Here is a 12,244-nt window from a genome sequence, read left to right as displayed (position 1 = left end):
ATAATTGATTCCGGTCTTGTGTGCGCGTGTGTGTGTGTGTGTGTGTGTGTGTGTGTGTGTGTGTGTGTGTGTGTGTGTGTTTAGAGTGTGACACTAATGTGCACTAGAGATGTAAAAAAAAAATGGGGAGAGTGAGAATCGAGACAATAATGGATGCTGGGATGGTGGAAAAAAAAGAAAAACAATCCAAAAATGCTTGTTGCCGTGTTGCTAGGCGACAAAAGTGGCTGGATGGGGGAGATAAACTCGGGGATGTGCCCCCCGTAAAGCAGGGGGGGGGGGGGTCGACAACAAGGAGAGAGGAGATAAAGGAGAAGAATGGGGGGAGGAGTCATGTGACATCATTGATTTGATTTTCTTTTTAACATGTCATTTTTCTTTAACGTATTCGTTGCCATTGACGGTGAGAGGCGTTCAATTTATTTTGATTGGGAATTTACGCCGTCGAGGCCGATTGGACGTCTAGTGCCGTCAATGGCAGTGAAATTAGTTAAACAATAAGAAAACAAAACTTTAAAGTAGTATTTTTTAGTCCAAAGTGTGTATTTGGGATTTTATTCATGTCAGTGAAGCGAGCCTTAAAAGGCTTTAAAGTGGGACATTATTATTTTAAATGCACTGATTTAATAAGGACGAGGGGGGGGGGGGGGGGGGGGGGGGGGGCTGTGGTCAAGGGGACTAGCCAACTGAAATGGTTACATGTGTGTGTGCTGTAAATAGGTGGATATATAACTTTTCTCTTTATGATAACTATTGGTAACAACTACAACATAAAAAAATGAATAAAAAATAAATACATTTTTTGCCGACATTTAGTTCTATTTTAGACCAGAATTGTCGCTTTAGACTTGACATAAATGACAAAAGGTGTGTGCGTGTGTGTGTGTGTCATGATTACTTGTGAATGAGGGGCATCAGCCTAATTATATGGGGGGTGGCGGTGGTCCAGAGTGGTGCCAGGGTTTGCTGATTGCTATTCATACAAAGATTACAGTCATTTAGGTCTGCAGAACCAGAATGGGGCGGGGTGGGGGGTTGAGTCTGGGAGGACGGCTGCTCCAGATCTGTCTGCTTTTTTTTGGGGGGGGGTCAAATTCTGAAAAGGCTAATCATGATCCGAAGTGATGTTTATGAAACAAAATCTTACATTTTTAATCCTGCTCATTTTCTGAAGCACTTTATATTCACTAGGGTGGCGGGGGGTGCTGGAGCTTATCCCAGCTGATTTCAGCCCAGCGGTGGGGGACATCCTGAATCGGTGGGCAGCCAATCGTAGGACACAAGGAGACAAACAATCATTCACGCTCACACTCATAGCTCGGGGCAATTTAGAGTGTCCAATCAGCCTACCATGTGTTCGAAATGTGGGTAGAAAACGGAATACCCGGAGAAAACCTACGCAGGCCCCAGGAGGAGAATATGCAAACTCTACACAGGTGGACCGACCTGGATTTGAACCCCGAACCCCAATGTAATAATATACTGAATAAAACATCTTAATAAATTACACTAGAATATGCACAAATGAGTTAAATTTTACCTGATTTTTCATGTCGATGCTTCTCACTTCTCATTGTCGTTCAAATGATGTTTCTTCTGAATGTGTCACTGGAAATAGTCAAGTTTCCATTTATATGCAATATGATCCATTGGAAAACTTGCTTACAACTTTAGCTTCACTGCATGTTTTACAGGGGAGAACTTACTCAGGCAACTTCATGGCTTGTTCTTCTATTTGCACATACTCCGACAGCCATCTTAATAAAACCGCATTTCTATTTAACTCGTTTCGCCATGATATATTCGTATAATGCCAATAGCATTCAATTCAATGGTAAGGGCTTGCCATCAGCTACACCATACCGTTAGCTCCATGCTAACCTGCCAATCAGTGGCACCTGCGCATAACCCACAACCACGCAGCCAATCAATGTCGTCACATTTCGTCATGCCGCAGCTGTAAACACACGTGACGTGACCGCGTCATATCATTGGCTGGACACAGTGTTAGTCATAGTTTACCGTTTCTTGTCGCTGGTCAGTGACAGGCTGCCACTCTCCGAGTGTCGTTACAAAATGGGACAGAAAAAACTAAAGTGTATTTTTTTTTTTTTTTACAATTCAGGTTGGATTTTGTGCGCTGCATGTTTGCTGTGCGCGTAGAACACGAGAGTAGTGCGCAATTGCGCACGCGCGCAGTTTGGAGGAACATTGTTTTAACAGCCTGATTTTAGCCAACCAGATACCGATGATGATGACGTCATTAATACACATCCTGTGTATACATGTATTCTAGTGTTTTAGTGTATGAGTGTGTGTGTATTTGGACTACTTATTTATTTATTGATTATTTATTTGTCTGTTTGTTTGCTTTTGTAATTTGTGCACTAAGTGGTGAAAGCTTTAAATGTCATTATACTTGTATAATGACAATAAAAACATTCAATTCAATTTAACTGACATCACAAAATCCTTTAGCATGTTATGTGTCATGTTTAAACATTGTTTTAACCATTATGACAAGTCTAAGAAAATTGTCATTTGCATGCCAAAACTTTGAGCATCCATCTTTTACATAAATATCATTTTGTAGAGTGAGTAGAGTTACAAAACGGAATGCCGCAATACATTAGCATTTTCCTTGCGTGCTATATATGAAGATACCCTGGAAAAATTGTGCGTCGTCTTTTTCGGGCTTTGACTATGATTAATCCAGACACCCTCGCACACACATGCATCATCTCCGTATTGATTAGAAAGCCGTCAGTTCACCCGCGACGCTCGACGTCCAGATGCGCTTGACGAATGCTTTTTCCCCGGCTGATTCCATCTACCCGTTAGGCCATATTGAAATAATACATCACGCGTCGCGTCAGATTCCCATTTATTGACCCAAAACAGAATCTAACGGCTTCTTTTGTATTCCAAACACTCGGACATAAATACTAGTACAGCGTATATTGACATATTCACATAAAAAAAAGGGGGCCGCTTGATTTAGGACGCGATTCCTTCACCGCTATTGACGACGATAGGCGTCCAAAAACATTCGCACGGCCCGTGTCTCCCATTTCGAACGCCTTGGACGTCTATCGCCGTCTTTGAGAGACACATGGCGGTGAAGCGAAGAACCCCCGTAAGCGTGGCGTGAGAGGGCGTGACGCAAGCCGACCCGGTCCGAGGCCCCGTGGGACGCCGTTTCCGCCTCGGAGGTGACCTACTTCTCCCTGATTGTCGGCAGAAGGCCGCTCCATCAGCTCGCCTTTGTACGCGCTCGCTCAACTGTGTCGCCGTGATGAAGCTCATCACACACATGCACGCACACGGCGGCGCGTGCGCGCGTTCCCGTCACGGATTCCTGAATTTACAACATCCATTTATTAGCTTCTCCTTTATCGGCAGCGGCGAGGACGGCGCCCGGCAGCCATCACGCTCCATTACGGGCCAGATGACAGCGAGATGGCGAGTCGGGGCGATGATGGATGTCGCCCGCGCCAGCGCCGACCACAAAATGGCGGCGGCGGCGTAACGAAATGGCGGCCGGTACCCGTTTTCGCGGCGAAAAAAAATGAAGCTAATGAACAACGGCGTCACGAAACACTTTGACATTCATATAAATAACATCCCATAATAGTCCCGCCCCCGTAAAAAAAAAAATGAAGACCAGCTTCACCGTGTGTCCTTGAAATGACACCGTTCGACTTGAAAATGCCCTTCGATACACGGTTAGGAAGTCCATTCAGGTTCTTGATAACGCCCGTGAGAGTGGGGGTCTTTGATAATAAGATAGCCATCAGTGCATCGGGGTCTTTGTTTTTTTTTAGGGGGGGTTAAAGGTCACACGCTGAAGTCAAAGGGAGGTCGGAAAGAGACGAAATGCTCAGGACAGTCAAAAAGTTGGAGAAGGAAACCATTTGGTTTCTCAGACCGAATGTCAAGCATATTGTCTTTGTTGGAACTCTTTCAACGCCATTGACGTCCAATTAAAACTCTTCGACGGGGTTTATCGCCAGTAGACGTCGCCTGGGGAAATGCCTCATCAGTTATTCTTCTATGAATGGTCTCATATTCATCAACTGAAACCCTAAAACTGAGAGGAGGCTGAACTGAAGCTTCTTGTGCGGGCCTTTTTCAGTAAAATTGTCATCATTTCATGCGGGATAATAAAAAATGACTTTCAGGCCTTAGTTTGAGACCCACAAGAGGATTTGATCCCAGTCCAGTATTCTGGCGTTTTGAATTACAAAAAAAAAAATCAGTTTTGCCTTCAAAAAGGCCAAAAAGTTGTTGCCTGAATTCAAAATGGTTGACTTCCAATCCATTCAAATCGACTGTAACACATTGTCTTCTTTAAGATATGCTTTTTTTGTTGTTGTTTTCATTCAAATGTCAGCAAAAATGGTGTAAAAAATGTCCAAATGACTCTAGGGGAAATATAATCCATTATGTTAAACAATATCAAGTCTCTAGAATCAAATTGAATAATAAAAAAATCTATATTACATCAAACGGGTATTGTCAGGAGTACTTTTTTCCCCTTTTGGGAAGCTCCAAAAATATTTGAACTGCAGGCACGTGTGGCCGTTTTGGTCAAAATAAACCAAAAAAATCCCAAATTCCAGGAAATAAAAAAGTGAACCAGCCCTTGGGAAGTGTCTTGTTTTAGTGCAACGGACCAAAAAGGTTCCAAAGATATGCCAGGAAAAAAAAAAGCCACAAAAAAACAGGAGTGCGTCCCCTCGAGCAAGGCACTGACTGAACCCTGGTGTGTGTGTGTGTGTGTGTGATGAATTTCTGCTCCTGTGGTTGTCTACGTGATGATGGGGCGGGGGAGTGGAAAAAAAGGGGGCGTGGGGTGCTGGGGTATCGCCAGAGGTGCTCGGCGGACCCATCTGCTCGCTCTCCAGCGGCGATGATTGCTGGAGAGAAAAGATGGCGCACCAAAACTGCCCGGAGATCTCCCTCTCTCGTTTTTTTTTCCTCTCTTTTGCTTCCTCTTGCTTTCAATGCAGCGGCAGGTCCTTCAGTGGGAAGTAATGAGTCACGACCAAAGGAGGAGGAGGAGGAGATGGAGAGGGATGGAGAAGAGGAGGATTTTTTTTTCTTTTTTGGGGGGGTATGCTGTTTTTTTTTGTTTGTTTTTTGCTGCTGGCAGATTGCTCGTCCGTCCATCCGTCCTCCATCTGGATGCTTCTGCCTTGTTGCTCTCAGCCACCGTGAAATGCCCGCTGACTCCGCCTCTTGAGCTTTTTCAATGCGTCTTTTCATATTTGCTTGGCTTTGGGCTTCATCTTGAGGACCCACTCGCCTCCCGAGTTGCTGTTGTACAAATCCAGCAGGTGCGTGTCCCAGTCCAGGCGGCGCTCGCCTAAAAGGGGAAAAAAGACACGGGTTTTATTTATTTGGTATGGCAGAGAAATAGGGTAAAAAAAAAATACAGGATTGGAAAATGTCCCAGAAAAGTTGTAATGTCACCAAAATAATGTCACTTGTTGTAATATTACGGTATTGGAGGGGTAATATTAGGGGAAAATTCGTAATATTACAAAAGTAATGTCACACGTTGGAATATTTATGGTAAAATAAATACAAGAATGGAAAATGTCGCAAAAAAGTCGTAATATCACAAAAATAATGTCACATGTTGCAATATTACAGTATTGGAGGGTGAAAAATGTTTAATATTACAAAAGTAATGTCACACGTTGGAATATTTATGGTATTGGAGGGGTAATATTAGGGGGAAATGTTTTAATATTACAAAAGTAATGTCACACGTTGGAATATTTATGGTAAAAAAAAATACAAGACTGGAAAATGTCCCCAAAAAGTTGTAATATCACAAAAATAATGTCACATCTTGTAATATTACGGTATTGGAGGGTGAAAAATGTTTAATATTACAAAAGTAATGTCACACGTTGGAATATTTATGGTATTGGAGTATTAAGATTAGGGGTAAAAAGTTGCAATATTACAAAAAATAAGCCACACGTAATATTACGGAATTGGAGTGGTAATATTATGAGGAAAAAGTCGTAATATTATAAGATCTACATTTACATGTATGTAATATGGATGGAAGCATTATGGCTAACTTATCTAAATTAGCTAATATCTTTTTTCTATATTAAGCTTTGTCGTCCCTGATATAATAAACAATAGTAACACTGAGGCTGGATTTCAGAATCATCAATTAATAGTCAATAAAATGACTTGTATGAATAATCCATTCATTTATTTTAAGAGATGCGGTCCATCGCCATCAATGACAGCTAAAGAGTTTTAAAAAAATCTTTAAGCTTGCACGCATTCCAATACAGAATATTAAAACCATATCTATCTTAGCCATCATCATGAGTGTCATTGCGCCCTCAAATGGCCAAATGGGAGACTTACAGTTTTCCGTCAAGCCTCACAAAAAAAAATCAACGCTTATCCAATAAGAGCTTTCGGCCATTTTGAAACCAGCATAATGTGACTCCAATTTTAGAACCATATATTAAAAGGTCTTCATTCATTTACTCATTTTCTGAACTGCTTATTATTAACCATTCGAGGTCAACAACAAAAAGTATCAAACGTGTTCAATAGGGAATCCTTAGACCTGATTTTCCCCATCACGTTAAAACTTTTGAAGAGGTAATAAAAAATTTCTTACCAATGTTCCCCCCCACTTCGTACAGTTCGCAGGAGGACATGGAGCCATTCCTGCAAGGTAAAAAAAAACAAAAAACACAATTTGTCAAGCTTAGTCACTAGTTCACGTCAAGATATCACCATAACCTGGACAAAAAATAAGATTCAACGTTTTTTGCCCAAAAAAATTCTATGTTATTCACCTTTGTCGTACGTCCTTCCCAATGTCAGGGCTGCAGATGAACTGCTTTTCAAACTGGGTCAGCAAGTCGGACGCTCGCGAGTCCTTGTTGACCTTGAAGTCCATGGTCCCGCTCACCCGATCGCCCATTTGGATCTTCACCGCGTGGCGCGTCTGCAGGGATCAGGAAAACATATTTTTTGTTCATTTTTCCGACCCACAGGTACCAAAAATAGCATCGCTACCGGTACGGCACTGAAATGACCAAATTTGTTCTTCCTCTGGCCAAGATGCACCCCCTCCCACAATGAGTTTATTACTATTTATTACTAATAGAAGTCCAATCCATTTGAACCCTCCCACTTTAAATGAATCCAACGTCTAGTGTTGATGACATCATGAAATACATACTTTGTTCCTACCGTATTTTGCTGTTTAATATACCCGGGTATATTAAATGGCGGGGGTATATTAAATGGCACACAAACGGGACGGTACGATGACACTACGCACTGACGGGGGTGCATCAACCTTTTGCAGACTAAAACTACTTAGTGCTCAGGTTAAAACTACTTACTGCTGAATGAACTCTGACTTGGAATTTTAATGAACTTAAGTATCTATAATTATGCCTCCATGAACACCATACAAATCTTGCCAAAAAAGCGGAGTTGCCGTTTAAATGGCGCACAAACGGGAGGCTCAAAAAAGCAAAAAACATTTAATATACCCGGGTATATTAAACGGCAAAATACGGTAAGTTTTAAGTGTAATTTCTAGGTTTTTTTGGCGCAGTGACATATAAAAAATGCTTTTGTTTCCTAAAAAGTTTGGGTTTCAGGGGCGAAAATTTAGTAGTAAACTTTTCTTTACTGTTGTACTTTATAATACACTTATAATAAGATTTGGATGTTGTCCTCCTTATTTTTATAGACGTAGTTTAAACTGAAAAAACGAATGACATTTAACATTATTAGCATGTGAAGTAAAATTGGACGTTTTAAGTATAGCCTCTAATTTTAACAAAATCAAACTTTTACCTGATTAGTGGCAGTTTTGGACCAATTAAACCGATAACAACTTAAAAAAAAAATATTCTCCAACATGATCTCATTTAATCTAACCAACCAAGCCATTTTAGCATTTACTTTAAAATACTTCATTATTTTAAGTATAATAAGTATTTCATTATTGTACATTATAGTGGAATCGGTATCCAAAAACCACTATTTTAGATATACTAAGATAAACTGAACCTCTTTTCCAAATTGCAGTATCCCAAAAAAATGTAACGATCCTTAAAAGGGTTCCAAAATTTGATGAAAACTGACCTCTGAAACATTTTTATCGGGTTTTTCCTTGTTGTCGGCGTGGATCTTCCTCAGCAGGTTTTTAAAGCGGCGATCGTAAAACTGGTAGCGCCGGTTGTGATTCTCGTTGATCTTTCGCACTTGCTTCATGAGAAAATTTGGAATCTGCGGTCAGAAAGTGAAAAGACGTCAGCGTTCCTTAGCTCGCGCAAGACGAACAAAGGCGTCCGTCCTTTGCGTACCATCCAAAGCAGGTCCTGGTAGCGGATGAGGAGCCTCATGACGTCGGCGGCCTTCTCCACCTGCCATTTTTCGGCCCCCTCGGTCAGCCTGCCGGCCACGGTCTTGTGGAGGAACAGGTTGGGAGCCATAATGGTGGCCACGGCCCACAGGTTCATCCTGTTCCACTTCTCGTGGTTCACCACCTTGTTGAGGAACTCCAGAAGTGCCTGCGCAAAATAATTATTATTGAATACAATTTTATATCAGCCATGTTTACATTTTTTTTTCAATTTGATTGTTGCATCCATAGACATTCAGGAGTTATGGATATAAAATTTGGTTATCATGGGAAAGGTTGAAAATCGAAGAATTGTTTTTATTGAATGCAGGGTGATGCTGTTCATAAGAAATAAGAAATGAGTTGGGAATTTTGGAGCCTTGTTTGAATAGTTTTTTTTGTTTTGGGCGTTTGCTACTTTTGTGGATGTAATTATGATTTTGAATTGAGTTTTTTTCTTCTCTGCTATTGCATTTAATTGATTCAGTTGTTGCTGTTTTTTTAATTTGTATTTTAAAAAGTGGGCTTTTTTGTATGATTGTTAGTGTTTGTACAGTAATCCCTCGATTATCGCGGTTAATGGAGACCAGACATGGCCGCGATAAACAAAAAAACGCAAAGTAGGGTCACCCCTATTTAAAATATTAAAAAAAGAAATAAAATAATATATATATATATATATATATATACACACATTTTTTATTTTTTTATTTTGTTTTAACTTCAGTAGTTAGTAGTAGTTCTAGTAGCAACTTACTAAAAAATAAACAAAAAAATCCCCCAGAAAAAATCTGTGATGTCGTGAAGCCGCGATATTCGAGGGATTACTGTATTTCTAATAAATAATCATTTAAAAATTCTAGTTTTACAAGGCTTGGATTTGCATGTCTATTAGTTTCAATAATTAATGCTTTCCTGAACATAGTCCAGCTTCAGTTCTCATTTTCATGTTGACTACTTATTTCTTAATGAATTATTTATGTGTGCACTTCAAATCTCAATATACTCGCCTAATGACACTAAAGGCATTCAATTCAAAATGGATTGGACGTCTAACGCTGTCAACGGCGGGCAGTAAGTTAACATTTTTGCTCTAAAATAAACTGTCCAATCAGAGTTTACGCACACAAAAAGCCAATATCTTGAAGGCAAAACAGCAGTCATGTTGAGGGCAGCTACTCGAGCACTGCAGGTGGATCACACACTCCTCAATTGATCCTCTAATGTCCTCGGCCCCTAGCCACTTCACAGATTTGCCACTAAAAGCATATTTTTGGTTGAAAGCGAAAGTTGCTCACCCCACGCTCTCCAATTTGCATCATAAAAGCCTCGACCAGCCTTGCCGGTGCAGACAAAAGCCGAGGGCGCTCCACCCACTTTCACCGCTAAAAGCCTAGCCGCCTTGTTTGTGTAACGGGCGCTAAACTCAAGTGCAACCACACAATTTACGGTTTGCTATGATTCAAGCGCCGTTGCCAGGCAACCGTTGGAATCAGGAGGAGGTCTGCCGGGAAATCCTGCTAGGTCTCGTTACCAAAATACTACAATGTGACTACAAATAAAACCCACACAAACGGAGCCAAGTGCATGTGTGTTTACCTTCAGAGTGTTCCTGTTGGGTTCAGGCAGCAAGAGAATAAGTAGGTTTAACATGTGCAGTTTCTGCTTGAGCTCCGTAATGTCTGGAAGAAGCACAAAATAAAGCTTTAGCAGCTTGAAAACTGTCGTATACTCTAAATATATCCTCACCACACTTATTTTGAGATCCATAATTTCTTCTCTGTTAAGCCCTGACTGTCCAGGAAGGTATGATATTTTTTCAATTCTAGCCGGAAGGATTCTACTAGTACAGTAATCCCTCGATTAGTGCGGTTATTTAAAAAAAGAAAAGAAAAAAAAAATAGGGTTCAGAGTTCTAATAGCAACTTACAAAAAAAATAATTAAAAAAGAATGTGATGTCGTGAAGCCGCGATATTCGAGGGATTACTGTATTTCTAATAAATAATCATTTAAAAATTCTACTTTTACTCATTTGATCCACCACAAGGCTTGGATTTGAGTGTTTGTTAGTTTCAATAAAAAATAAAATATATATACTGTATTTTCACGACTATAAGGTGCACTTAAAAGTCTTAAAGTTTCTCCCAAAATAGACAGGTTGCCTTATAATCCAGTGTGCTTTATATATGGAAAAAAACATTAAAATGTGTCATTCATTGAGGGTGCGCCTTATAATGCGGTGCGCCTTATAGTCGTGAAAATACGGTATATTTTTTACTTCAGTGCTGAGTTCTAGTACGTGGACAGGGGAGTGGCTTCCGCTTGCAAGTTTCAGCGTGTTTTTTCACATTTTGTGAACTTACCAAAAAAATTGTTTTAAAAAAAATCCCCAGAAAAAAAAATCTGCGATGTAGTGAAGCTCCGATATTCAAGGGATTACTGTATTCATAAGGCCTAATTGCTAAATCAAGTTAATTAACATACTTGCTATACTTACAAAAATTATTCTATGGAAATTCCTTTTTAACTGAAAAACACCCACTAATATTCAAATTAACGCCCACCTTTGCCTGTTGGATAAGAATTTAGAAACGAGAGTCAGATGATCAGAGGTTGTCTTTTCTCTTGCACGTGGCGTTGCGAGTACGACGTCGAAAAGGAACAAACGCCAATAAAACAAACCGAGACCCTCTCATTTCCTGTGTGTTTGTGGAAGAGTAATGGGATGTCCCGAGATGGATGGGGTTATTGACGGGGGGTCATTTAGCTTTGTCGTCTTATATCCGCGCTCGCACGCGTGGTTTATCAGCTAGCACCAAGTCTCCATCTGTGAGCCATTAATCAGAATGTTATTAAAATGAAAAATAAAAAACAGATTTCCTGGGAGGGGACGCATGTTAAGAAAATCCTAAACGTCGGTGCGCCTTTTGTATGTGTTTTGTTCTGACCTCTGACGGCGCTAAAAGTGTTGAGGTATTCGGCGGTGAGCAGAGGAGACGGAAGGTCTCGGATGAATTTCTTGAGAACCGTGGCGGCGTCGTTGGGTCGCACTTCGTCCCATTTGACGCGACCCGCGTAAAAGTCGGCCTCCAGCTCCTGCTGCAACGACTACGTGCAAAAAAAAAACACATATGTACTCTTTAGATTTATTTTCCAACTTCAGGTCCCCCTTACTAAGATGGCTGCCAGTTACAAATGTCGAAGCGGAAAAAGAAAAGGGAAGAAAAATATATATTTTTTTAGCCAGTGCAAGTGAATGTGTTCTTTTAGTGACATTTTTATATATGGGCCCATACTTTAAATGTACACGTTAAATGGTAATACCAGCTACAGGGATGCTAACTGTGTTAGAAGGAAAACTGGAAAAAGTAAGCTAACTTGTGTTCTCGGCTAGCGCTAACCACTCGCACACAAAACCTACATTTAAATGTTCATTTTAAATGGTATACCAACCAGAATTGGAAGTTTTATGAGCACTGACATTGAATTGAACCACTATAAGGATGTTAGCTGTATGTTAGCTGTAGAAGGAGGAATGCTAATGTGGAATAATGGCACTGACTATGAAATTGAGTACCAGGACAGCATTTTAAAAAAACAAAAACTATATTTTGGTCTTTGGGAGTATTTAAGTCCCAAGTTTAATTTAAATGAGTTCATTCATTTATTATCACATTTAGCATGTTGACTGCCATTTTAATTGAAAGACATCCAATTGAATGGTGATGGTTGGCATGTTCTATAGCCATTGACGGTGATAAACATCCAATCCATTTTGACTAGATTGCTGCTGCCAAACCTCTCAGTCAAAATGGATGGGACATCTACGCATG

At 40.4% G+C, this 12,244-nt stretch overlaps 1 protein-coding gene across 3 annotated transcripts in view; it reads right to left on the bottom strand.

Annotated features, from left to right (window-relative positions):
- Positions 1-2,867: 2,867 nt before the first annotated feature.
- The window catches only part of arhgap40 (Rho GTPase activating protein 40), an 88,007-nt gene continuing 78,630 nt past the window's right edge, over positions 2,868-12,244 (bottom strand). For all 3 annotated transcript variants that reach the window (XM_077603133.1, XM_077603134.1, XM_077603132.1), the window contains 7 exons: positions 11,360-11,519; positions 10,010-10,092; positions 8,373-8,579; positions 8,152-8,295; positions 6,843-6,994; positions 6,662-6,711; positions 2,868-5,368 (listed from right to left, as the gene is read on the bottom strand). In XM_077603133.1, coding sequence (XP_077459259.1) covers positions 5,265-5,368; positions 6,662-6,711; positions 6,843-6,994; positions 8,152-8,295; positions 8,373-8,579; positions 10,010-10,092; positions 11,360-11,519 — 900 coding nt within the window. In that variant the 3' untranslated portion in view covers positions 2,868-5,264. The remainder of the gene's footprint in view (positions 5,369-6,661; positions 6,712-6,842; positions 6,995-8,151; positions 8,296-8,372; positions 8,580-10,009; positions 10,093-11,359; positions 11,520-12,244) is intronic.

The sequence above is a fragment of the Stigmatopora argus genome, chromosome 6 (assembly GCF_051989625.1).
Source record: "Stigmatopora argus isolate UIUO_Sarg chromosome 6, RoL_Sarg_1.0, whole genome shotgun sequence".
In the NCBI taxonomy this organism is placed as follows: Eukaryota; Metazoa; Chordata; class Actinopteri; order Syngnathiformes; family Syngnathidae; genus Stigmatopora; species Stigmatopora argus.
Note: the sequence above shows the minus strand (reverse complement) of the source record. Positions and strands in the feature narration are given on the sequence as shown.